General features: G+C 36.2%; 1 protein-coding gene across 3 annotated transcripts in view; it reads left to right on the top strand.

Annotated features, from left to right (window-relative positions):
• The window catches only part of LOC131545827 (phosphatidylethanolamine-binding protein 4), a 126,757-nt gene that overhangs the window by 34,134 nt on the left and 64,892 nt on the right, over positions 1-27,731 (top strand). For 2 of the 3 annotated variants that reach the window (XM_058784987.1, XM_058784990.1), the window contains exon 4: positions 13,160-13,258. In XM_058784987.1, coding sequence (XP_058640970.1) covers positions 13,160-13,258 — 99 coding nt within the window. Of the gene's footprint in view, positions 1-13,159; positions 13,259-25,140; positions 26,343-27,731 lie in introns of those variants that run through there. The other variant, XM_058784988.1, reaches the window with a different exon arrangement.

The following is a 27,731-nucleotide window of genomic DNA, read 5'->3' as shown; positions in this document are numbered from 1 at the left end:
CCCACCTACCCTCTAGGACTTTATATCGTCCATTCCGTGTTTCCAGTCTGAAAACACGTTTGTTTCTACATTACTAACCCTTCACTGTGGCATCTCTAATGTTGATTGCTCTGTGCGTCCACTCCTGCCCCTGCCATGCCATATTAGTGTTAGTAAGAGACGAATAGCTGGAAGTCCATGTCTGTTAATAGCAGGAAACGAACACTTAGCAGCGCAGAGCGTTAAGGAACCACATTCATGTCACCCACAGCCATTCAGTAATAACTGTAATCACTTTTTGACATGCTGCGTTTGCATCTCTAGAGCCTTTTTGCGCAAGATGGTATGAAGTTCAGGTTACTTCGGTGGGTGGTGGCATGGCAGGAGCTCTGCTTATGAGAGCCCATGACCATTCGCTCTCTCTCCCACACACACACACATACACACAAAGCAGCATTTGCAAATGCTAAACTCAAGCATACATGCTGCATACACTCTGCAACTGTCTTTGTAAATGTGGACAATAGGTCTGACTGTCGTACAGGACACCAGGGTTTTTGTTCCTCGACAGGGAAACTTTGTATTTTGGGAGTGGATTGTAGAATGGTTAAAGCTCAAGACTGGATATCCGAAATATTGCCATATTGCCCTTGAGCAAGACACTTCCTACAGACATAAAAAAATCAGTCATGTTATTCAAAACCTATAAAAAAAAAAAATCCTCTGAGGAACTGAAAAGGAGAATTTTGCAGAATTATTAGCTTCTCTTATCCATTCAAGAACTTTTATGTGAGGCATAGAGTATAATTTTACACTTATAATAGTCTTTTTTGCAGTAGCTCTCAATTTTGATTGACACTTTCAGATGCCTAAATTTATTCTGGGCAAAAACAATAGCTTTTAGAATGCATTGATTTCAAACCTGGCATAACATGTATTGTTGTGACAATTTTAAATAATTGCAAATTAAATTTGACAGCTGTGGTTGGTTACAGTTAAACATTTTGATAGATCTAATGTAATTTTACAGTACAAAAATGTACAGTACTCTTAAAATTTAGTTTTTGGAAGTGGAAAATGTCATCTTAAAATCTGAAGTGAAAAACTGTACAGAATTCATAGAATTCAGTATTGATTTGATGTTTTTCATTGAAATAACTGTTTCTTCTTAGTCTTTTGTTATCAGCTTTGTACATTTAGGTTTTGTTACGTCTAATGTTGTTAAAGTAATGTTTATTGCATTATTTTAATGTGGTGTGTTTTGTATTTGTGTGTATGACACTACATTTATAGGTATAATAATACTATTTAGTATTTATTTCAGCTTGTGAAAAAGCTATATGTGGTGAGCTTCGTCTACATGTGGTTTTCTCATTTCCACCTGTGTTTTTCAGATAGTTGTTGTTAGTATATTATAAAGGTAAAAACTGATTTTTATTATATAAATATTATTTTATTTAATGTTTTTTTTACTGTAAATTTAACTTTATTAAAATGTTTTTATTTGATTTTAACAGCATGTAGAACTTGACTTAAAATGCTGATACTTTTTTTTTTGTAAAGTTCTGACAATCACAGCTGCTTTTTTCTATTTTTTATTTTTTTAATTTTTTTTTTACCTTTTTATATTATAGTGTGTCTTAATGTTTGAGTGTTTTTTCCCCTCATTGTATCGAAAAGAGCTCTATAAAGATTCTTAGAAAAATCCACTAAAAACAACTTCATACATAGTCTGGAACAATATGAGGGTGAGTAAATAATGACTGAAGTTGCTAAAAAAAAAAAAAATTCATCAGCCCTGGTTGTAGGTAGATTTAAATAATATATAATATATACATGAGAATAAATAAAGGTCTATATTGTTGTACTGAGTGGAGTAAATTTTTTATAGCGATAAGTAGCCAGTGTTTCACTTATAATAGATGAAGCTTGTCCTGTGTCTCGGTTTTATTCTTTAGTCACTCATTAGGCAAAGATATCTGAAGGTACAGACCAGCATTGACAGTAAGGGACATCTTTCCTAACCCTAAATGTTCTCTTTTAAGACAGTGACCTATATGTGTGTGTGGGAAATGAGGACAGAGCGAAGCGGTGTTTAAGTGTGTGTGTTTCCTGTCCCAGTTTAATCTCAGCATTTCCACTGTCCCTTTTTCCACCACAGACTGGATTCAATTACTGCCCCTGCTCTGACCTTAAACCCCTTTGACCCCTGAGAACGGCCCCATCCCCTGTCCTGATAGCAGCCCAAACCAGCCCTCCTCCCCAAACCTCCGCTGTACTCCTCTGTCCTCTTCCTTTGTCCTTTCTTATTCTATCCTATTGCATCCCTTTGTCTTTTTTCCAATACTATTCACTTAATTTTCTCCTTATTCTTCCATCCTCTTATATCTCGTCTCTCAACACGTCTAAACTCTCACCTGCTTACAAGTGTGCTCAGGTGGTCTCTGTACTGCTCCTTAATTTTCAGTGCTGTGCAATGATTTAGTCAAGACTGAGCCAAGAATAAATGTGTAGAAGGAATAATGTGACATTAATGAGTTCATCAATAATTGAGCACTTTTAACAAAACAGCACGATAGTAAAAGATACTAGAAGAATATTGCTTGTTACATTTCAGTGCTGAGCCCTGTCAGTCTTGCCAACACAGTCTAATGACAATTCATAACTATTTTAAGTTTAGGCAAGTTGGTGGCAAATTTATAATAATCTATCTATACAATCTTGCAGGTCATTCAATCATCAGTGTCCTAATGTTTGGTGCATCAATGCCCTTTGTGTTCACGATTTACTGATTCATGTAATGGGGAACAAGTTAGTTGATTGATGCATACACAATGAAATGTAGATTGTTTTTGTTTTGTCTGTGTCTCAGCTCTTTCAGGAATCATTGGCACATTTTAACAATCAACTTTGGGTCTTTGATGCCAAAATATGCTGTCTAGGTTTGCTAGGTTTTGAGATCTTGGAAACTTTTTGCACCATTTGTTAGATGTAATTGTTCTCCATTTTTGAGATCAGTATTCAACTGGTGCTCTTTTTAATGGGCCAATTTCCCCTGTATTTACTCATTGATCGGCTAACCTTGCACCAGGCTACAGTCGATGATCCTTAAGCCGTCTCTGTATCTTAATCACAACACAGATACCTGTTAATTACCCAACCAGTTCAAGTGTTTTCACTGCTTAAAGAGGGATTTGGGATTGATTGTGTTGCGTTAGCTGTGGGTCCCAAGTGTGTGTTTGTGTGTGTGTGTGTGTTTATGGTCGTCTGTGTGTGTTTATCGAGAGAGAGGGAAGGATAAAGCCGAATGGATATTTATAGGCTTTTGAATGGACAACACGGCTTGGTATCGGGTCAGGGATAAACCATGAACTTATAAACTCACAATGGGGCCTTGATTTCTCTGTACTTCTTTTCTCTCTTCATCTTAGCTACTTTTTTTCCTCATTCCTTCATCACCTACATGTTTGTCGCAGTTTCTTACTGGAATCATCCCATTTCCATAGTGTATTTGCTCATAAAAAATAATGTGTAACTAGTGCCCATGCGGAGAATTGAAATTGCATACTTCAAGACTGATACTTAAAGCTAACTTCCAGGCTACTATTTCAAAAACTCTTTTAGAAAAGCATATTAATTGTATATTCTTGGTAGAAGGTATTGATTTCCATTTTCACAATTGAATAAGTGAGCAATTGATCATAGGTTTAAGATTGTAATATCACACTGACTGGCATGGCTAAAGTCAAAGGGGTCAGGCTGCAATACTGAACATTTTAAGACAGACCTACTATGTTGCATGTTCTATGTTCCATGTTTCTGTTTCTCACTATTACACGTACACATCAAATGGTTTCTATCATACTGCAGTGTTCAAAAGACCTCCAGGCAAGAATCAGAACCCCTGATGTGAGCTTTCATTGGTGTTCTGGTGTGATGCCAAAATTTGAAACTATAAATAGTTAGGATTGTCTGTAGTACTGTAAAGTTAAGTTGCTTTAATGGACTAGTTAGTCTTCAAGTCTAGTGTGTATGAGGTAATGCGTCTACATTAAGGTTGGCAGGTAATGAAAATTCAACCTATTTTCTATATGTGTGGTATAGATCATATTGTGAAGAAATTTTTTTTATTACTGTTTGAAAAAAAGACCATGCAATAAGGATGTAACAATACACCCGAGTTTAAAATCAATGAAAATATGTGTTGATTCAAGTTGAATGTTAAATGAATCATGATACAATAGGGGGTGGGGTTTTATATGAATGTATCTCAAGGGCAACCGACTGACTGACGGTATTTTTTTTTTTTTCATCTTGTCTCTGTATAATGCATATTAAAGTAGTGTTTATAAGCGCAGCACTGGTTTGTTTAGAGCAGTAACAAAGGAAAAGTTGTATTGCGGCTGGTCTGTAAGCACCACCTGCTGTCAGAGAGTCAATTTGCGTTCTCATTCTTTTATGTAGTTTATAGCATAATTTTGGAAAATGTGAACATGCTGAAAGAAAAATAAAATAAAAATATGTTTAAAAAAAGCACAGGCAAAGTCTTAGTTTACATAAAGAGATTTATTTTATTTGTATCATTTATTAATTTATGTGTTTTATTTGGTTTGGGATTTGTTTTAAAAGTTTATTTATTTGTTTATTTGTTTTAAACTTTATTTTTGTTATATAACCCGAATTCCGGAAATGTTGGGATGTTTTTTAAATTTGAATAAAATGAAAACTAAAAGACTTTCAAATCACTTGAGCCAATGTTTTATTCACAATAGAACATAGAACATAACAAATGTTTAAACTGAGAAATGTTACACTTTTATCCACTAAATGAGCTCATTTCAAATTTGGTGCCTGGTACAGGTCTAAAAATTGGCGGGGGGGCGGGGCAACAAAGGGCTGAAAAAGCAAACAAATTTTGAAAAGATTCAGCTGGGAGAACATCTAGCAATTAATTAATTTAATTGACATCAGGTCTGTAACATGATTAGCTATAAAAGGGATGTCTTAGAGGCAGAGTCTCTCAGAAGTAAAGATGGGCGGAGGCTCTCCAGTCTGTGAAAGACTGCATAAAAAGATTGTGGAATACTTTAAAAACAACGTTCCTCAATGTCAGATTGCAAAGGCATAACAGTGCATAACATCATCAAAAGATTCAGAGAAACTGGAGAAATCTCTGTGCATAAGAGACAAGGCCGAAGACCTTTGTTGGATGCCCGTGGTCTTCGGGCCCTCAGACGACACTGCCTCACTCATCAGCATGATTCTGTCATTGACATCACTAAATGGGCCCAGGAGTACTTCCAGAAACCACTGTCGGTAAACACGATCCGCCGTGCCATCTGCAGATGCCAACTAAAGCTCTATCATGCAAAAAAGAATCCATATGTGAACATCTTCCAGAAGCGCCGTCGTGTCCTGTGGGCCAAGGCTCATTTAAAATGGACTGTTTCAAAGTGGAAAAGTGTTCTATGGTCAGACGAGTCCAAATTTGACATTCTTGTTGGAAATCATGGACGCAATGTCCTCCGGGCTAAAGAGGAGGGAGACTTTCCAGCATGTTATCAACGTTCAGTTCAAAAGACAGCATCTCTGATGGTATGTGCATACAGTATGGGCAGCTTGCATGTTTTGGAAGGCACTACGAATGCTGAAAGGTGTATATAAAGGTTTTAGAGCATGGTAAACATGCCCCCGTCCCAACTATTTTGAGACCTGTAGCAGGCATCAAATTTGAAATGAGCTCATTTTGTGCATAAAATTGTCAAATTTCTCAGTTTAAACATTTGTTATGTTATCTATGTTCTATTGTGAATAAAAAATTGGCTCATGTGATTTAAAAGTGTTTTAGTTTTAATTTTATTCAAATTTTAAAAAAATGTCTGAACATTTCCGGAATTCGGGTTGTAAAAGATATTTAAATTTCTTGTACTTTACACACAACAAAAACCCTAGACCGATCTCCAAACCCTGGTTTGTGACTCCAAAATTTTTCTGGCCTCAAACAAAGAAAACTTTGACATCACTGATGTTTTTCCATATCACTGTGTTGTTTTTCAATTGTTTTTCAATGTAAACTTGCTAGATGGATGTGTTTGACCTAGGGATGCATCGATCCGATACTCACCATTGGTATCGGCTCCGATATTGGCAGTGCCCCCCTGTCAACAAGCTTGGCCCCCCCTTTGGCCCCCTCTAAATTTGGAATCATATCACACCAAACAATTTTGGGTGAAATGCACAGTTTGTCCTGTAAAGTATATAAAAAGAAAAGCTGTTAAATTCAAATCTGCTTTCGCTGGCTGGCACAGAGCCAGAGGCACACACGTTTTTAAAGCACTGCGCATTATAACCAATCCCATACGATTCTGTTGAGCTTATGAATGCAAGGACCAATCAGAAGCGTTCAGATGAGTCATCGCCGAAGCGCTGCTATTTCGTCACCGCGCACGCTCGCTGACTGAATTCTCTCCTCAGAAATAACAAAGTGAAGATGTACGAATGTAAGTAAAATATTAATTTCACAGTGTAAACAGCTTTAGAGATTATTATGGGAGTTTTTGAGAGAGCTTGAACCCGCTAGACTGAAGTGAAAATGTTCTTTGATAATGTAAACGTTCTTTGCTCTTTTTGTACAATGAAAGTGTTATGGGCTAATTAGTAACTTACAATGTTTTAATTAAATCCACATAAAATACAAAGTCAGTCGTATTATATGTTTATGGTATGACACTCATTTCATGGTATGACATCTGGCACTTAAGTAAAAAGCAAAGTTTATGCAAAGTTAATATTACACTATTAGGCTACTTTGCCTATCGCCTGTTATAGAGCAACTAACATAATCTTTAAAGGTGCAAAATGCATTTACATGCATATTTGAGAATCGAGATATTTCATGATATATTTTGGGAATATTTCGAATAAAAAAGTAATAATGCATAAGCCTATATCAGTTATACAGTGGTATTGTGGCTGCTGTGGGTCATATGACAAGCATGAGAGCCCCCTCAAAAATGATGCCCCTGACATACAAAATTATTTGTCAAAATAAATGAAACATGATGAAATATTCATTTTAGTTGAAATTGTTATAGATTACTTCTAGAGATTCCAATGATACATGACATGGTGAAAAATGACTGAATTAATAATACTTAAAGGTTAAGATGAATTTTAAAAAAGCACAAGTGGCCCCTGTCTGGCCTCCCCAGTTACTGTGGACTAGAACCGCCCCTGCATCAGTATCTCTTCTCTTTGTGCTTTGAACTTCTCTATGCGGACTGCGGAGTGCTGCGACTCTTGTGTTGCTTCAAGCGTATCATTCTGCGCACGGGATGCGCATAAGCACTTTGTGCCGCTCTGTGTTGGAGCCTTTCGTATTATAATACTTTTGCGCAATGAAAGATTATTAATAGTCTTTCTTGTTCTGTCCTATCTATTGCTGTTGCTGCCGCCTTTACTGTGTTATACATTTAAAAGAAATATGTTTTAATTTTATAGTATATATTTATAAATATATTTACTTGTTTTTCATTAATGTATTTTACAACAATACAAAGAGCAATGTGTAACATTTTACCAGATTTAGTCCTACACTTATTAACTTTTAGTTGGTCCCTGCTAAATAACGTTGTTTCACTAAATGATTAGATTTTATAAAATGGTTGTGTGCCCATGATTTTTCTAGAGTAACTTTTGTAAAATTTTACAAAGTAATTTTTTTTTTTTCATAGATTATGATTATATATTTTTTCATTTGTCATTTTTCATTAAAATGAAGTTGTCTATATTTAGTAGATTGTTTAACACAAAAGAGTGATGATTAGGTCAACACACAGAATTATAGAAATAATACATTGATTTAAAAAAAAAAAAAAGTGCTGGTATCGGATTGGATCGGTATCGGCAGATACTCAGAATTTTCGGGATCGGATCGGTTCTGAAAAAATGGTATCGTTGCATCCCTAGTTTGACCGTTACACTCACAATCGTGCACATGGCATAGCATTCTAAAAACAAATAAGTTTAACTTTTAAATACGCATTTCAAGGCTTTGCATTTATTCCCCATTCTTTTGCCATGTCTTGTTTTTAAAAGCAAAAAACTGTGTGAACCAGCCTTAAGAGGCTACAGGAATCCAAAATTTATGAATCCCCAGGTGCAGTTTACTATGCAACCAACATAGCAGTAATAACTAGAAGAAAAAGCCCAAGACACAGCCCGAAGGCTGAAACACACCAGGGACTGATTTCCATTGTTGGTAAACCAGCATTATAAACCTTTTTGTTTTTTTTTTGTTTTTTTTCTCTCTGGGGACACTGTTGGTCCTTAAAATCTGAAGCATGTTAACAGCTAGGCCATGGCTCCAGCAGAGCATAATTTACAATAATTGCATTATAGTGTAAGATAAAGTATAGAACATGTTATTGTGAAATCTCTAAAAGGAAATGACAATCAAAGTGATTTGAATACTTGATTTTGAGCCTGGGTCTTTCTGGACTCTTTCTTCAGAAAGTGGAAATATGTTGCTGTGCAGTGTGTGTTATTGTGTTTAGCTTGATTTCTAGGCCATTCAGGTTCTTATATGACATTAGTTAGTGTACATGACACCAACGATCAGAACTTCTTCATGAAAGACAAATGAAAATGATTTTAATCCACAAATAGTAAGACATTATGTTGTTTTTGAGTACACCTAAACCATACCCTGTCCCAGCTGGTGGAGGGAAGACTGCATCTCTTCACACCTTCCCTCCCTGTCCTCTCTTTCCTCTGCATTTGCTTCCTCCATCTGTCTAAATGCACATTAATTATACACATACACACATATATTCTCTACCCCAGCGACACACACCCACATAATGCATGTGCTTTCTCCACATTTATTAGGGGAAACACTGAAAATAGGTCCTAATGTCAGTAGTTTATTGATGTTACAATAATATGATTGTTGAGACCAGAATAACGATTAAAAGTTTGGACCTATTCACCATCATGAAAGTTTTGATACTGCACACAAGTACGGACAATGAAGCATGTACATTGAAGTACTCTAGTCAAATTATTAAAGGAATATTCTTGCATTTAAATACAACATTAACTATTAACAGTATCGGTGGCATGCTGTCACTTATCATGGAATATAATTACAACTTGTCAGTCAATTTGTAAAAAGCAATTAAAGATATTTATAGTAATGCACTTAAAATGAAAGTTTAGCAGACAAGTGTGCAACACTGTAAATAATATACTGTGTGTGTGTGTGTGTATATATATATATATATATATATATATATATATATATATATATATATACACTTTTAAAATATGCAAGTATCACACTGTTTTTGAAAGTAAACATTACACGTTGGCATAAGACTGGATCCAACCTTACCCGCATACATACAGTACATTCATTAAACGGTATGTACTGTATAATATAGCAAATCTCAACTACTTGATTGTTATATCACTGAAAAATGTAAATATATACAATATAGTAGTGTTGTCAAAGGTATTGGTACTTCCGGTACCTGCTGATATATGGCTGCCTTCAAATGCATATTTACAAATGTAACGTTTTGGAGCGCTGAGTATTTTAGCCTATCACAATCACAAATCTCCAATCACAGATTTCTTTCAATATATCAATCGACTTATAAATTGCAACATTTGACACACACACACACACACACACATATATATATATATATATATATACATCTCAAATGATAAGGTATCAACTTATAATCATATTTATATTAATTAGCCCGTGAACTCATTCTCTCAGATGGCCTGGGTATGTGGCGCATTCGCAGCTTATATAGATGGAACGCCACTGAGATATATATATACACATACAGTGCATTTAGAAAGTATTCAGACCCCCTTCACTGTTTTTTCAGTTTTATGTTGCAGCTTGATACTACATTCTGATACTGATACTAAATTCATTTTTTTCTCATTAATCTACACTCCGTCCCTCATAATGACAAAGTGAAAACAGAATTTTAGAAATGTCTGCAAATTATTAAAAAGAAAAAAACTTAAATATCACATTTACATAAGTATTCAATTAAATTAAATTAAATTTAGCTCAAGTGCCTCCCATTTCTCTTGATCATTGCTGGGATGCTTCTACACCTTGATTGGAGTCCACCTGTGGTAAATTAAATTGATTGCAGGCCATGAAAACCAAGCCATGAGGTCAAAGGAACTGCCTGCAGAGCTCAGAGACAGGATTGTATCGAGGCACAGATCTGGGGAAGGCTTCAAAAAAAATTCTGCTGCACTGAAGGTTCCCAAGAACAAAGTGGCTTCCATAATTCTCAAATGGAAGAAGTTTGGCACAACCAGGACTCTTCCAAGAGCTGGTCGCCCTGCCAAACTGAGCAATTGATGGAGAAGGGCCTTGTCTAGACTGGTGACCAAGAACCTGATGGTCACTCTAGTTGAGCGCCATGATCATATATGCAGATCGGAGAAACCTACAACCTAACAAAATTGAAAAAAATAGTGAAGGGAGTCTGAATACTTTCTGAATGCACTGTATATGTGTATATATAGCCTATATGTGTGTTAGGGGCGATATCTTATCGTTTGTGATATACCAGTAAAAATTCTCCCCAGGATAAGAATTAGTCTTCCCACAATAATAACGATAAAGTCTAGTTGTTGACACATTTCTGTGTGCGACCGTGCGGAGCGACATGGTGGAAGGCGGACGTGAAACAGAAGAGGAGTTTATCACTAAATGAGAAGCTCCTTCTGCAGTCTGGAACTGGTTTGGTGAGGGTTGTACAGTGTGGCAAAAAATCAGTCTGTGCAATGAATAAATGTATTACAGTAGCACGTGTGCAATACAGTTTTGCATGTCATTTACAAAGATATAATTTATTGAGATGTGTTTTCTCCAAATTAACTTTATAACAAGTTGAGTGTTTGAAATACCTTTTTGTGATCTGACGTGGTTTCATATCACAGAATGAGGCAGAAATCATACTATTTTATAGTAGTACTGTATATACAATGATAAAGCAATGTCGGTGAGCATTGCATTATAAATATACATTATACATAGCCTTTGTCTATTTTGTCCATATTAGGGATTTCCCGGAGCATCGTCAGTTTTAATACTTCTGCGATGCGATGTGAAATTTCTGTGCGAGGGCACCCTATAAATGGCAATAAATACCAGAAATTATCGTCATATATTTTTAAGCCCATATCGCCCATCCCTAATGTGTGTGTGTGTGTGTGTGTGTGTGTGTGTGTGTGTGTGTGAAATATTGCAATTTATATGTAAATTGATATGTCAATAGATCTGTGCATAAAGTGTTGTGTAAGCGCAATAGACCTGCCACTTGTTCTGTGATCTGTAATGTTTTTAGTGCTGTTGAACGATTAATCGCGATTAATAGCATCGAAACTAAAAGTTTTTGTTTACATAATATATTTGTGTACTGTGCATATTTATTATGTTCCATATCCCGGACGAGCCCCCAAAGACAGTACGATTAAAGTTGTATGTAGTGCACCATTAAACTCCTGAGATTTATTTAAGTGCTGGTTTAACAAGTATCACTAATCATTTATTCACTTCCAAAGGTTTCGTCAACCCTTCATCATGGCCGTTTGGATAAAAATCGCATTTTCAGCAACAGGTCTGAGCAGGGTATTTAATCTGTCCACGGGGGGTCAGATCAGTGAGATCCAGTCAGGGTTTACAGTGACAGCCAGTGGAGGAGGCAGCATTGTTCTGCCTCTTTGAATATCGCCTGGAGCTGCTATCACTTAAACTTAAACATCATCCGATTATTAGGCTTATGGTTGTTTGAGCTTATTGCTTTGTGTCAGGTGAGCAGAGGATTTAGGCTCTAGAGACCTTAGAAAATCAGGGATTTTTATTTGCATGCTTTAGTTGCTTAAAAATAGGCTTGTCTGATTAGAGTTTATTATAAATTGTCTTGAGGCTGCAGAGGAAATCAAAAAAATAAATAAATAAAAAAGTGTGAACTAAAACTAAATAAAATCATTTAAAAATGACCTCTGTTTAATATAAAACTTTATTTTAATATGTTTAATTTGTATAGCAATTTATATTTATATACTTTATAATGGAAACCTAATTTTTAGTTATTTTATTTTAATCAGATTGTTATTCTTTTTATTTATTATTATTATTATTTTATTTGTTGTCATTTTGTCTTTTTTGTAATTTATTTTATTTTCCTGTATATGCCATATGGGTTTAATTTATACAGTGTTTTGCTTTTGTCTCCGTCTTAGTCTTGATGTTGTGGGGAGGGGCTATTGTTGCATGGCAACAATCGTGATTGACAGCACTGTTTTCTTGAGAGAGGCGTATAATAATAACGCTATCATATGGTCTGGCAGATTTTGGGCTCAGCACCAGGGATGACAAATGTGCTCACGCAATAATTCAATCTGCTCTCCCAGTTCTTCAACTTTAAGGGGACTTGCGAAGATGAGTAGTTGGAGCAATTAAGTTGGTCAGTCATTGTTAATGTGTAGCACCCAAAATATGTGCCAGGTTGTTTATGGAGAAGTGTTTTTCATAAAAAAAAAAAAAAAAGAGAGAGAGAGAAAGAGAGAGAGAGAGAAAGTAAAGAAAACTTCGCAGACAGATTGTGATTTGGTGAATGTGTGAGAATGGAAGGTGGTCTGAGAATATCAGTAACTAATTAAAGTTTTCTTCCGTACGTCACTTGCTAAAAACGCTGGGTTTTCAGCAATAGTTAAAGTAACTGATGTTTCTAAAGGAAATAGGAGGAGGAAAGTGAAACTTGATGATGAGAACAAAAAGCAAAACACATGTAATGTAATTATTATTTAATACATAATCATTATTACATTACTATCAAGGATGTAACTAATCTTCAAGAATCAATTTTTTGAAAATAGTAAATTGATCAACAGTTAAAATGAATATTGTCTCTTTGTGGTAGTTATATTATATTATATTATATTATATTATATTATCATTTTGTATAATGATGCTTAACTGTATAATTGTTCATGTTTTTTAAGTGTTTTCACAATATTTATTTATTTATTTATCATTTGTAATTAGCCATGTACTAAGTGGTATTATAATTAGCTGTCACAAAATAAACCCCTTTCTTTCTTTAATTCTTTCTCTTTCTTTCTTTCTTTTTAGGAGAAGAAATACACTCTATTAATGGTGGATCCAGATGCTCCTAGTCGTCAGAAACCTTCTCGCGCTTACTGGAGACACTGGTTACTGGTTGACATTAAGGTACGTCACATCTCCCAAAAACATCTTTGAAACGCAGATGCTGTCTCCTCCTACAGTTTGATGTTTTACAGACTTGTTATAACCTCTGTGACTTCATGAATGTTCTTCTTTGATATAATGAATCTTCAAGCCTCTTAATGCAAGTCAATGTATTTAATCTGAATATTACCAAGAACAAAGCCTTAAAATAAAGGTTGCTTAAAGCAGCACTTTGGCACGGACAATCCTGGACATAATGTGCAAAGCAAAAGGTGTCAGAAACACTTTGGTGGGCAAACAATTCCTGGATCGTGTGGACCGTATCTGCACCTTCCATGTGCTTCACACTTGTGCTGCGTTTCCGATGAGTTACATAATTACTGAGTAAAAATATCATGTTAGTCATCAGCGCTCCACTCCGGTGGGATCTAGAGGCAGATTCATCAGGCTGTGCATGGGGACGCCGTGTTTAAACAACCGGGGATGAGACACACTTTAATTGCTCAATATTAAGTCAATATTCTTTCATCCTTTCTTAATCTCGCAGGCTATTTTTTACATGCACTTTCTTTCTCAATTTTTCGTGCTGTGGACCTATTGGTTCACAGGAGAGCCCAGTGATTCCAATAAAGTTTGTAATTACAACTCAGAGATATATGAAAAATGACTGATGTCTCATACACAAGTTACAAAAAATTAAGTTTGTTAGACTTAATTTCTTTCTTCAGGTTTTTCTGTTGTACTGGAAGAGACATATATATATATATATATATATATATACATACTGTATATGCATTAAAGGCGTCATATGTTTTAAGCCCTCTCCATTCCTTCCATTCACACAGTTCACCCAAAAAATTTGAATTATGTCATCATTTATTCAGTGTCAGGTCTTTCCAAACTTGTTTAATTTTTTTTTTTCTTCATTGGAACACAAAAGGAGACATAAAGCAGAATTTTCACGCTGCTGTTTCATTCACAATGAAAGTGAATGGTGGCCATAACAGTTGTCCATAAGATCTGTACACTATTTCCAAGTTAGGGGTGTCCCCGACTAAGGATTTTCATAGTCGAATCTGAATTTTCAAATCTTGCTGATTGTAACGGTGCGAATGAGACGCGAGACGTGCGGATCCATTTGCAGGCTTTTATTAGACAGAGACGTGGTCATAACAGGCATGGTTCAAATAGTGGCAAACAAGTATAACACAGGCCAGACCAAGAGTAAATCCTAAGGAAAGCGTGGGTCTACGATCGGCGAACAATATCCAGAGGGCTTGAGAAGAGGGGTAGTCCAGTACCATGAGCAATAGTCCAGGCGAGGTACAGACAGAGTCCTGAACGGCAAGACAAGGGTTAATCCAAGATACACAGGCAGGAATCAGGAAACAGGAAACAAGGCAACACGAAAAAGTCTAGACTAACTAGAACTGGAGACTAGACTCAGTAAAGCAGCTATCACTCGGTGAGAGATAAACGCAGAACAATACTGGAAACTAAACAGAAACACAGAAAGGCTCAGTAAGGCAGCTAACACTAGGAGAGTGCTAAATGCTAGAACAATACTCGGCGACTAGAGCAGGATCTGGGTCAGTATTAAGTAGAGTGTGTAATAGCTCGCAGGTGAGCGTGTGATTGGTGACAACTGTGTGATCAGTCAATGTGATGGAAGGGCGACCTCCGATGGCAAGTGGACGGAAGACCACGAACCGGATTCATGACACCGATAGTCAACTGATAGTCGAATCATATGTTTGGGGGCGGGGAAAAATACATTACCAAGAGTCAAGTCAGACATTCGACAGTCATACTGACATTAACACACAGGGAAAATGTGTAACGAATGCCTCGCAGATACAAAAATAATGTTTTATGTTTTGATTTAAAGATAGTTAATATTAAACATCAGCGAAACCCTAAGAATACGGGTTATGTGCAACAGACTTCTGTATTCTGCTAACCAGGTCTCGTTGCTTCCGGTTTACGCGTTTTGCAAGTGCCCGTTAAATATGAAGCTTTTTTACTCAAGATGCCTTCAAAGTAGACACTAAAGATAATCATAACCAATGTCCATCACATATGTGGATTGATATATAAAAGTTAAAAATTTTATTCTTTTCAATAACATTTATATACAAAAGTCGAATAAAACGTCAACAATAAAAACAGCTAGCTGATTTAACTGATTACCTTAAAAGTCCATTGTACGTTCTCCGACAAGCGGAAGCGATGAGACCTGTTTTCCGGGTTTGATTAGGTGACGTTCGACATATACCCAATTCACAAAATCTTTACAATAGTGCTCTCATTATAACGTTATGTATATGACAGTAGTTGCATTTCTGTTTTGAGCTGCGCGCGCTGAAGATGACCAGTTGAATGAAGCATTTGATAGCAGGTTTTTAATCAATGGGATTTAACTCATCATTTATCTCATATAGAATACACTTCGTTATTTATACAACATGACGTTAATATTACGACTTATAGGCTATCTGCACAAAATGCCCCGAATGCATGAATGTGTCTGCGCTCTTTCTTCACGCAACAACATGCAGAAACACGGCAACTAAACTCTAAAAATTCACAGCATTTTATTATAATAGTGTTCTCATTATAATGTTATGTATATGACAGTCCCAGTCTTAGTTATTAATATTCTGCATTGTTGTTTGTACTGCTGGCACTGCGCGCTGAAGAGATAATCACCGTAGTAGCCTATTACAATGAAGCGCTTTACTGCAGCTCAGCTCAACCAAACGCATCTTAAACGAGATAAATAATATAAACACGATATATATAAACCGTCTGAAATGTTTCGAAATCACTTGTACCCTACCTGATTTAAAAATCCAGTCTTTCACTCTGCCGGTGTCAATTTGAGTCTTGTTAAAGTTTTAAATCACAGCTGCCAAAATGCTCCTCTGTTGGTCACGGATTATGGAAGTGTTTTCAGATTCTTATTTATAGCATTATCTTAATAGGCTGTATATTAACTTATTGGGAGAAAACCGGTAGTTCTATGTGAAATCAGACATTTGAGCACCCCCATATAGCCAAAATGGCATGATCATAACACCCCGCGAATATTCGACTGTGAGATTGTAGTCAAATCAGCCTCCTCCTATCGAATTATCGAATATTCGAGGTCACCCCTATTCAAAGTCTTAAATCATATTATAATTTTGTGTGATTTTAAAAAGGCTAAAATAGTAAATTATTTAATGATAATATTTTGAGTCTCATTCATGTTTGTGCATATCCAAATATCACAAGGCAAGATATATCATTCCAGCTTTGACGTAATTCCAATGCCATTGGTTTTGAGCAGTGTTATTTTTATATTATTTAATAAATATGATAATATTTATTCATATTTTGAATGAGCTTTTTCATTCACTTAGATTTATTTTTGTTAATTTTATATTTTAGTTTAAGTTTTAGTAATTTTGATATATGCTTTTCATTTCTATTTCTGATTTAGTCAGTTAGCTTTATTTTTATATTTTAATTTTAGTTCAAATTTTTGTAATTTTATTATGTGCTTCTGTGATTTTAGTATTTCAACTTCAACTTGTTTTATTTCAAGCTGCCAAGTTTTTAAAGTTTAAATTTCAACTTACATATATAATATATATATATATATATATATAGTCGACGATTCGATGCTTCGATAGGAGGAGCCTGATTCGACTACAATCTCACAGTCGAATATTCGCGGGGTGTTATGATCATGCCATTTTGGCTATATGGGGGTGCTCAAATGTCTGATTTCACATAGAGTAAGTTAATATACAGCCTATTATGAAAATGCTGTAAATAAGAATCTGAAAAGAAAGAAGCTTTAAATGAATATTTTAACGTGCCTGAATAAATCCAACCACCCCTATAGATTTAAGTTTCACTTTTCATGATCTGTGACCGACAGAAAAGCAGCAGGGATTTAAATCTTTAACAAGACTCAAACTGACACTGGCAGAGTGAAAGACTGGATTTTTTTTATCAGTTAGGGTATAAGTGATTTCAAAACATTTCAGCTGGTTTATATGTAGCCTATATTATTTATCTCGTATAAGATGCATTTGGTTGAGTTAAGCTGCAGTAAAGCGATTATCTCTTCAGTGCGCAGTGCGAGCAGGACAAAAAACAATGCATAATATTAATAACTATGATTGGGACTGTCATATACATAACATTATACTGAGAACACTATTATAATAAAATGCTGTGAGTTTAGTTTCCGTGTTTCTGCACGTTGTTGCGTGAAGAAAGCGTCCACAAAAGGAGTTCATTTAGAGCCGCGCAGACACGTTCATGCATTCGGGGCATTTTGTGCAGATAGCCTATAAGTCATAATATAACGTTATGTTGTATAAATAACGAAGCATTTTATATGAGATAAATGAGTTAAATCCCATTGATTAAAAACCTGCTATCAAATGCTTCATTCTACTGGTCATCTTCAGCGCGTGCAGCTCAAAACAAAAATGCAGAACATTAATAACTGTCATATAGGCTACATGATGTTATATTGAGAGCACTATTGTAAAACAATTTTGTGAATTCTTAGGGTTTTGCTGACGTTTGTTAACTATCTTTTAATCAAAACATAAAACATTATTTACCCTGTTTATATCTGAGGCGTCTGTTACACATTTTCCCTGTTTGTTAACGTCAGTAATTATGACTGTCCAATGTCTGACTTGACTCTTAGTAATGTATTTTGCCCCACCCCCAAACATATGAATAGACTATCAGTCGACTATCGGCAAGATTCGAAAATGAAATTTCGACTATGAAAATCCTTAGTCGGGACACCCCTAATATATACAGTGCCCTCCAAAAGTATTGGAACAGTAAAGACAAAATTGTTCTGTTGGCTGTGGAGTCAAGACATTTGCAAATATGACGAAAAGATGAATATGAGACAAAACTACAGAATGTCACATTTTATTATTAGCCGTTTCAACACATACATGTTTTACTAAATAAAAAGAACAGCACTTTTAGAGTTCATCCCACTCATTGATGTGAGCATAAGTATTGGGACAGTTGAACATAAGGCAGATATAAAAGATTAAAAGCTATTATTTAGTTGCAGATCCCTTGCGCACAATCACAGCAGTGAGTCTGTGACCCATAGACATCATAAGACTCTTGGTCTCATCCTTTCAAATACTTTCCCCAGCTTTTAATGCAGCCAATTCCAATTCTAGTTTCTGCATTTACTCTCCTCTTCAGCTGGTGAAATTCATGTTCAATCGGATTTAAATCTGTAGATTGACTTGGGCAATCTAAGACTTTCCATTTCTTTGCCCTTATAAACTCCTTGACTGAACTGGCAGGGTGTTTTGGGTCATTGTCCTGATGCAATATGAAGCACTTCCCAATGAATCTGGTGGCATTTTCTTGAATATTGGTAGGCAAGATGGTTTTGCACCCTTCCAAATTCATTCTGCTACTGTCATCATACATTAAGTCATCAGTAAAGTTGAGAGGGTCTGTTCCAGAGACAGCCATGCATGCCCATGCCATGACACCACCTCCACCATGCTTTACAGATGAGGCTGTGTGCTTGGGATCATTGCAGTTCCCTTTTTTTCTCCACATTTTTGCTTTCCCATCACTTCGATAAAGGTTCATCTTTGTCTCATCGGTCCATAAACACAGTTCCAAAACTCTTCTGGCTCACCTTTGTGCTTTTTTGCAAACTCTAATCTTGCCTTTTTATTTTTAGAGCTAGTCAGAGGTTTGTATCTTGCTGTGTAGCATCTGTAATTCTGTGTCAAAGTCTCCTGAGGACAGTAGATTGTCAGAGCATCACCCCAGCTTTCTGGAAGTTGTTGGTGATTTTACAGACACGTCTTTTAGGGTTCATTTTCACAGCTTTTATGATTTGTCTGTCATCAACTACTGTTGTTTTCTCAGTCGATCAGGTAGTTGTTGGTTGCTGGTGATTTCCAAACTCTTGATTTCTCCATGCCCTTTGTTTTTGCTGTAGCTCTAATCCTCTTTTCTGTTAGCATCCAAATTGCTTGCTTTTCTCTCAAAGTCAGCTCCCTCGTCTTCATCCTGGTTTGTGTGTGTCATCATCGAATGCAAGATTCAGAAAGCAGAAGTAATGGATATAACTGATACGACGCATTCCCTGCTTTTAATATCTGAAGAATTAAAGCAACAGGACACAGCTGATCACTTAGAAAGACCTGTGAGGCAACTGTTCCAATACTTATGCTCACATCAGATAGAGGGATGAAACTCTAAAAGTGCTGAACTTCTTAGCTGGTAAAACATATATGTGTTGAAACGTCTAATAATAAAATGTGACATTCTGTAGTTTTGTCTCATATTCATCTTTTAATCATATTTGTAAATGTCTTAACTCCACAGCCAACAGAGCAATTTTGTCTTTACTGTTCCAATACTTTTGGAGGGCACTGTATATATCAGATTTAATTCAATTAACCAAGACTATTTTGAGTTTTAGTTTACAATAACCATGCTGATTTGGGGTGCCAAATGCAATATGCAAATCACACAAATGATAGATGTATTTGAGCACAAAGGACTATTTTTTTTAATCAATTTTGGGTTGTTTTTGAAACCCAGTCCACATTCATTTTCATTGTGTGGAAAAGAGAAGCTTGAACATTCTGCCTGATATCTCTCTTTGTGCTGCACGTAAGAAAAAAAGTCATCAGGTTTGAAATGTCACATCGGTGTGTAAATGATAACTGAATTGTCATTTTTGGGTGGACTATCCCTTTAATTGTACCATTTTACTGTGGTTTCGTGACAGGATATATCTATAAAATAGCACTAAGGATGATCCTACGGCTACAAAAAGCAACACTCCGTCATTTAGCAGGCGTTTTACTCGTAAATCACCATACAGATACATTTGCTAAAAGCAGCATATGATCACAGCCCCAGGAAGTGAGGCCGTCTTCTGCACTAGTTCAGCCCTGCCCTCCTCTCCATCTTGCAGAGAAGAGACAAGCCTCCTCCCCGTCTGGCCAGGCGACACATTGTGAATAAACAAATGTATTTCAGGTGCTCAGACAGACAACCTCTCAATACCCTGTCACTGTGTGGGTGGCGGCATGCCGCCTGTCTGCTCCCTGATTGGCCGTCTCGTTGCTCTGTGTGTATGATGAGGAGCCGTGGTTGGTCAGAGGTTTAATGAGGCTGGTGGGAGGTGAGTAATTGCCGCGGTGACTTCCTCTAACCTCGCCGAAGTTATAATAACATCCTGTGTGAATGTGTGGAATTATCTGTCCTGGAATACTCCTGGGCTTCAGACTGAAGCAGGTGCCACACAAATGAACAATTCCCCTCTCACTCCAACACCTTATTTAGAAATCTGCCCTGTAATTCCTTTTTTTAGAAATTAAATTACAACCCTGATTTGGCTTGTTACTCCCCCGTACAAGCAAACGTAATGTCTTTTGTGTATTGCATGCAAACATGATTGGAGAGCAAAAGTTGTTTTTCATTTTCACTCTTCTATCCAAACTCATGTCAGAGAACACGTTTTGGTTTCCATGCTAACCTGGCTTTGACTCAGGGGATGTCGAAACATTACATCTCTCTTAGTTTTTATGAGAAACTAAAAATGGAGGTGCATTAAAAGCAAAAAAAAAAAAAAATCTCATTATCTGTTGTTCACCTATAATGAAATTCAGTGTGTAATTTAACTATATAACCTGTATAGGTATCGCTGCTATTGTTTGTAGCGATATATAAACCTTTTTCAGTGTTTGCAGAATAATAGCACAGCTTTATTAGTTATTGAAAATTAGCTCAGGTAACGTAGTTTTACTGAAAATTGTGCTTAAATTAGAATTCTGCTGCAACTTGAGTAGATAATTATATTTCTTGGAATATGTCAAATAGATCTGACTGAAGTTTTTCTTATCTATTGTTTTTTATCACAATGGAAGTGCTTCATATTCAGTACCTTAATGCTGTACTTCCTGTTTATGTCCACTTTATGAACTTTGAACTCATTTACATTTATGAATTTAGAAGACACAAGTGACAAATTTGTCATAGAGCCAACACTGTTTACAGTATACGATGCCACATTTATTAGAAAGCTACATTAGGAATAAAGCTAGAGCAGAGGAGAAATGCAGACAACAGAAAGAAGAGGTAAGTGCATTGGTTTAAGTTTAAGTGTTGGCAGGAAAGGCGTCTTTAGCTGCTTCTTGAAAGATGTAATGATCTCAGTAGTTCAGTTTGAGGTTGACGGCTCATTCCAGAGAGAGTGAAGGTTTTGTAAAAGTGTCATTAGCTGCGTTTTCATTACCCTTCAAATTGCGCAAATTGAAACTGAATTGAAAATACACCTAATGGAAACGTGTCAATTTTGCAAAAATGCCCATATATTGCAAAAAAAAGTTGGTCCCACTTTATATTAGGTGGCCTTAACTACTATGTACTTACATTTAAATTAATAATTTGATACAATGCACTTATTGTGTACATACATGTTTTTACATTGTACTTATATTTTAAAAAATACCTATATGTAATTACATCTGTAATTAATTTCTGTAATTACATTTATAATTACACTGTTGACCCATCACTTACACCTTAACCCACCCTTAAACCTACCCAGACCACCAAACCTGTCTCTAACCTTACCCGTATCCCACCTCAATAGCAGCAGTAGTGTTTTGCAATACAGTATGAACACAATAAATACATTGTACTTATTTTTTAATGTACATAGTAGTTAAGGCCACCTAATATAAAGTGTGACCAAAAGGTTTTTAGGCTCGCATGAGGTGGTTTTTCAGGCAATTCGAAAAATATTTTGCAAAACTTAGCATTTTGGTGTATGTAAAAAGTTCTATGATCAACGTACTATAACCTCCAAGAAACAATTAATCTGTGGCCAATCTCAAGTATTAAAGGTCTTCCGAGTTCTATCAAACCTTTAGAATTAATCCAGAACTTTCAGATTCATTTTTAATGAGCCAAAAAGAATGCACGTCATACCTCTGTTTATCAATTTGCACTGGCTACAAATAGCTACTCGCATAAAATTCAAGACATTAATGAGTGCCTACAAAACCACCACTGGCTCTGCACCCCTTTACCTAAATTCATTACTTCAGACTTATGTGCCCTCTTGAAGCTTACGTTCTGCAAGTGAACGTCGCTTTATTGTGCCATCCCAAAGAGGCACAAAATCACTTTCACGGACTTTTAAATGAAATGTTCCCTCCTGGTGGAATGACCTGCCCAAATCAATCCGAGTCCTTATCCATCTTCAAGAATCAGCTAAAAACACATCTCTTCCATCTTTATTTGACCCTCAAACTAGCTCTCTCTATTCTAATTCTATTCTTTAAAAAAAAAAAAAAAAAAAACTTGCTACGTTAAGCTAACAGACTTGTTATAACACTTGCATAACATTGCTCTTTTGTTTATTTTGATTGCTTCCATTGTCCTCATTTGTAAGTCGCTTTGGATAAAAGCATCTGCTAAATGACTAAATGTAAATGTATAAAGGGCTTCCTTTGCCATTAATGTTTGGATATCCCCTTATTTACACTGCATTACGGCTCCGACACGGCCACCAGAGCTGATCGCGGCCACTCTAGTCAGTGCTGGTGTTTAAACCAGCCATGCCACAACATGTTTTAAAAGTGCCCCAGAAGTGTCTCTCCACGTTGCTTCTGTAAAGATAAACGCATACGTCTCCTTCGATTAAATATAATGGCTAGTGGGGTGGCTGCGATATACATAACCCTACCAAAATCCATTGCCATGACTTATCGCAAGAGGAAAAAAATGCTTTAGTCGCATAACATCGGTTAACGGAAAGGCCGTCTTTTTTATCAACATTTATAAAATATTGCTCTAGTTTTGTGCAAATCTGTAAAGGAAACCGCTATTGTAAAGGAACATCAAGGCAATTCTCATTCAGTGACCATAGCTAAATCAGTAGATTAAACCAGACGTGACACAGAAATTTTATACACCAGACAAGACTAGAAGACAGTGAAAGCATAAACAATCAAATTAATAAATACTAATCAATTGTGACAGTATAAATACATACTCAGAGGCTGCTGCAGTATTTGTTATGGAATATGATAGTTTGTTCACACAGAGATCCTCAACTTAAGCTCGTCTAACACTTCATGAAGGACATGAACATAGACTTGAATGATACATCAAATTGTTTGGTCACATTTACCATTGATCAGTGAAATTTTGCAGTCTATACCAAATATAGGAATCTGTGTGATCAGGAGTTTTATGTTAGTTTGAAAAAGATTTCGGTATGGTAACATGTTGACCAATAGGAAGACATTGACATCTGTGCTTCATGCATTGCTACACTATTGACATTGAATAATTTTTTTTACCCACAAAATTTAATTTCTTACGAAATTTCATTTGGTTTTGTTTTGCACTTTTAGTGTTTAGACCATTTTTGCTTGGTCACACAATAAAAATAGCCAAATAAAACCTTTTAGGCTTGCATTGAAAGAAAATGCAATGTATTCAAAACCATCTTAGCAACCACTCAGAATTGCTCTAGCAACTACTTTAAACAACCTAGCATAATGGCAGCGATTTTTGCATGGACAAGCAGCATCTATTTTCAAATCTCTTTCATTCATTTATTCATTCACCTCCTCTGGCTTACATACAATTATTTATGCATTCTCTTGAATGCAGTGTCTTATACAATCCTGTGTTAATTAGTGTTTTTTTTTATTTTTATCAACGCTCATACAAGTTTTGCCTCGACCTTTGTCCGTCTGAAGGAGGTATTTCTAACACTTTATTGGAACCATATTTAGTTTGTCATTTCCTCTGTTTGGCAGCATGTGTGCAGATGGACCCTTCCTCCCATACTGCTGCCAACTCGCCACTCGCAGTCAGTCGCCATCTCCAGTCACCACTCGAGATTTCTGGCACTCGTCACAAACCAGAGAGCCCACTCCACACATTTGTGTCATTGTGCGGAGCATTTCTCCCTCAGTAACACATCATCTTATGCTCTTCGGCTCTTCATCCAACAGTTACCATGCAATGAGTCTGCGCTCGGGCACTTGAACTGTTCCTGGCTCAGGCCTGACCAGTCCTGCTTTTCTCCAACCAGCCATTCATGCCTCTCAAGATCCTGTTAACTGTTGTCTGGGACTTTCATGGCAATTCAAGAGCCCTTGACTGGCGTGATTGACTCATAAGTGCAAGGCTTTGGATTGTCACTTCATGTACAAGATCATGATTATATTTCTTGTAGCTTTCCACTTTATCACTCAAGTTGTCAGTTTTGGTCTTTTCAGTACAAGACGCATCTCTCAGGCTGCAAAACTACTTGCTTGTTAAAGCAAGCATCTCCAATATTGTTGCCTATACTTGACCCTAACCCCTAAATATTACATTAAAAAAATGAACATGAATGATAGCTTGAATCATGCGGAGACTCGCTGTTTCTTGTCTAAACAGTCAGACTGACAAAATGTCAGGCACACAATAATGTTAATCAGTATTTTTTGTTTTCTCCAATGTTTAATCAGTTTTTTTTTTGGTGGCTTACAGCTTAGGTTATTTTTTTTGTTTGTTTTTTAATATTTAAATTGCATTACAATTTTATAATGTATTGTTAAGTATAATTAGTAATATAAGATGATGCATTATATATAATGCAATATAATTTATATAAAATTAAATGATTGTTAGCATACAACACTAATGTCTGAACTATGAATATCATTGTTAACCATATGTAACCATTGTAAGAGTGAAAAGAACTTCCAAAGTATCTACTGTATTTCCACAGTGGACGCCTGTTGATTTTCTTTTTTTTTCATTTAAGGAAGCCGATGCAGATTGAATTGGTAATGAAGTTATTAATTCTGTTGGAGCAGATGGTGATGGAAGAGGGGAATGAGGAGCTGAAATGCCCCTGTAGCTCCGCACTCAGCCCGCCTGACCCGTTCTGTCTCTCAATTCCCTCCTGCTCATGGAATACTACCAAAACACAATCCCCGAACAGCTTGTTCTGCCTCAAACGGACTTTTCCTCCAGATCACAACGCTCCTATGTCTTGCTCTGTCTGATTTCAGTATCTCTTTCTCTCGCTCTCTCTTTCTCTGCACATGAAAGCGGATGTTTTGTTTGCTCTGCCGACAGAAACAAAAGGCAGAGTCATTAGCGATAGAGAGTAGTTTGCTTATGTAAATAAACCGCTAGGTGAAAAATCCTTATTTACTTTTCACCCTAATAGTCCACCCACAGATTGCAGTATCACATCACCCAAGAGCTGTTGGCGAATCAAATAATTATTAATGGTAATCTTGCACAGGAGTTTTGCAACATTATAATTATTATTTAAAAACACGAAAATTGATTTCAAGTTCTCTTCCATTCCAAAAAATCATGTTCTTAATCAGTATTTTGTCTTAATTTCTAGTAAGAATGTCTAAACAAGCAATAATTTAAGAAGGACTTTAAATAATAATATGATGATAATTTTAAATGAAATATACATATAAAATACATGTATTATTTATTTGCAGATGTCACTTGCTTTGATGTTTTATATAATGCAAAGCCATCAACACATTTTCACACAGAAATCACATTCAAACCAAGCAGTTTTCTGATGGTTAACGTGACCAACTTGAACTTCGAAATCTGTGGGGTAATCTTTCGCCTTCATGTGAAATTCCCAATTGCATGGATTCCTTTTCAAATGACTGGATTTGGCCTGTGAAAATTCACCATGCAATGGTAAATGTGACCTTTACACAGTTCGGACTATGCACATACTAAGCACATACTACGCTGTTTCTTACTAATCGATAATAGTGAAAATAAAGTGTCCAAATTGTTTTTGGGGCCATTGTATCTGTGTGGTCCTGACTGAAATGACATTGTCAGCGTTTTTCCCTTCACAAAGTCCAAACTGACCCTGACACACCCGCATACGCTCATCTCTCTGTCTCAATCACACACACCCTCCCATTCACTGTTCTCCATTTAGAGAGCAAGACACGAGTGAATGTGAGTCTCAGTCACAATAGAGTGTTTTGACAATTCATGCTAATCGCTAACAGACAGATATTCAAGGAACGCTCTGGGTTCAAAATGAGTTAATGCAACAACATTTGTCTTAATATCAATTTTCCCAGTTGAAATTTCAACTTATATGTGAATTTTTTTTCTATTTTTTAAGAAAAATTGTGGTGAGGAAAAATGTAACATAAACGTAAGTTTGCTTAATTATTTTGTGCAGTTACATTAGTAAAATTTCAGCAAAATTTTGAGGCCAAAAAGGTCCAGTGTTTATTTTCTGTTTGTCAATGTAGCAAATGCGTGACCAACTTGAACCTGTTGCAAAATCTGTTTGGGGAAGTATTTCGCCCTCATTTGAAATTCCCAAATGCATGGATTTCTTATTGAAATGACTAGCGAAAATTCGCCAAACAACAAAAAATGTAGCAGCACCATTGTTTAGTTAGGGCTTTTGCTAAGCGATACTAAACTTTCTAATGCTGTACAAAATAGCAACATGTTTGATTTGAGCATTTTTAGCTTTAGTGATATTTAAGTTATTGCACACTATTGAAGTTATTGAAGTCCGTGGCTACTGTCAACTGTTAGGTTACCAACATTTAATGTTTTATTTTTTTTTTTGGCAGAAGAAAGAAACCCATATATAGTTTGCAACAACTTGAGGGTGAATAAATAATGACAAAATTTTCATTTTTGGGTGAACTATCCCTTTAAGACAAGTTAATATTGTAAGTATTGACTAGTACACCATAAAGCAATTTCTGTTATTTCTAATCAGAGACCAGATACAGTATGCATTAAAAAGTAGTCAAAAGTATGAATTTAACATTTTGGCCTTTAAACCTGCTTTAGCTTTTTTGTATTATTGATTGATTGATTTGATTTTGATTTGATTGATTGAAGAACAAAAAAATGTTTTCTGTGGTAGTCAGTTGTGTTTGACAAATGCTGTTGATGGAGCCTAACCCTGTTACATCACATTTGAGACTGGAAGTACATGGTGTGTGATGAGGTACGATACACTGGAGGGAAATACCTCAGCATCCAGCCACTTTAAAGCAGCATGATTCTCAGGAGAGAACACACTTGTACAGACAGAGAAACTATTGTAATGCTCTCGGAGCAGCTGTGAGTGTTTGTCTTTCGAGTGCCTGTTGGGACGCTCGGCTCTGCCTGTACTGCATGTCCTTTGACTGCTGATTGGATTATATTTCTTTCCCTCAGAGGACTGCGCTTTTCTGGAAGTCAGCATGTCAAGCGCGAGTGTTTTCTCCTCTCCCCGTGTGTTCATGTGCACATCCGTGCTTAGCTGAAGAAGCTGTTAAGCTCTGTAAGTGACTCCCGGCCTCTTTAGGGTCACTAAGACAGCAAATCTGTAGGAGTTTGTTATGCCAAGGCAGAGCAGAAACTGTTTTATAATTGTTTAACAGAAAACAGTGTA

This window comes from Onychostoma macrolepis, chromosome 08 (assembly GCF_012432095.1).
Source record: "Onychostoma macrolepis isolate SWU-2019 chromosome 08, ASM1243209v1, whole genome shotgun sequence".
NCBI classification, from domain to species: Eukaryota; Metazoa; Chordata; class Actinopteri; order Cypriniformes; family Cyprinidae; genus Onychostoma; species Onychostoma macrolepis.
The sequence above is the reverse complement of the archived record's forward strand: the minus strand, read 5'-3'. Positions and strand labels throughout refer to the sequence as shown.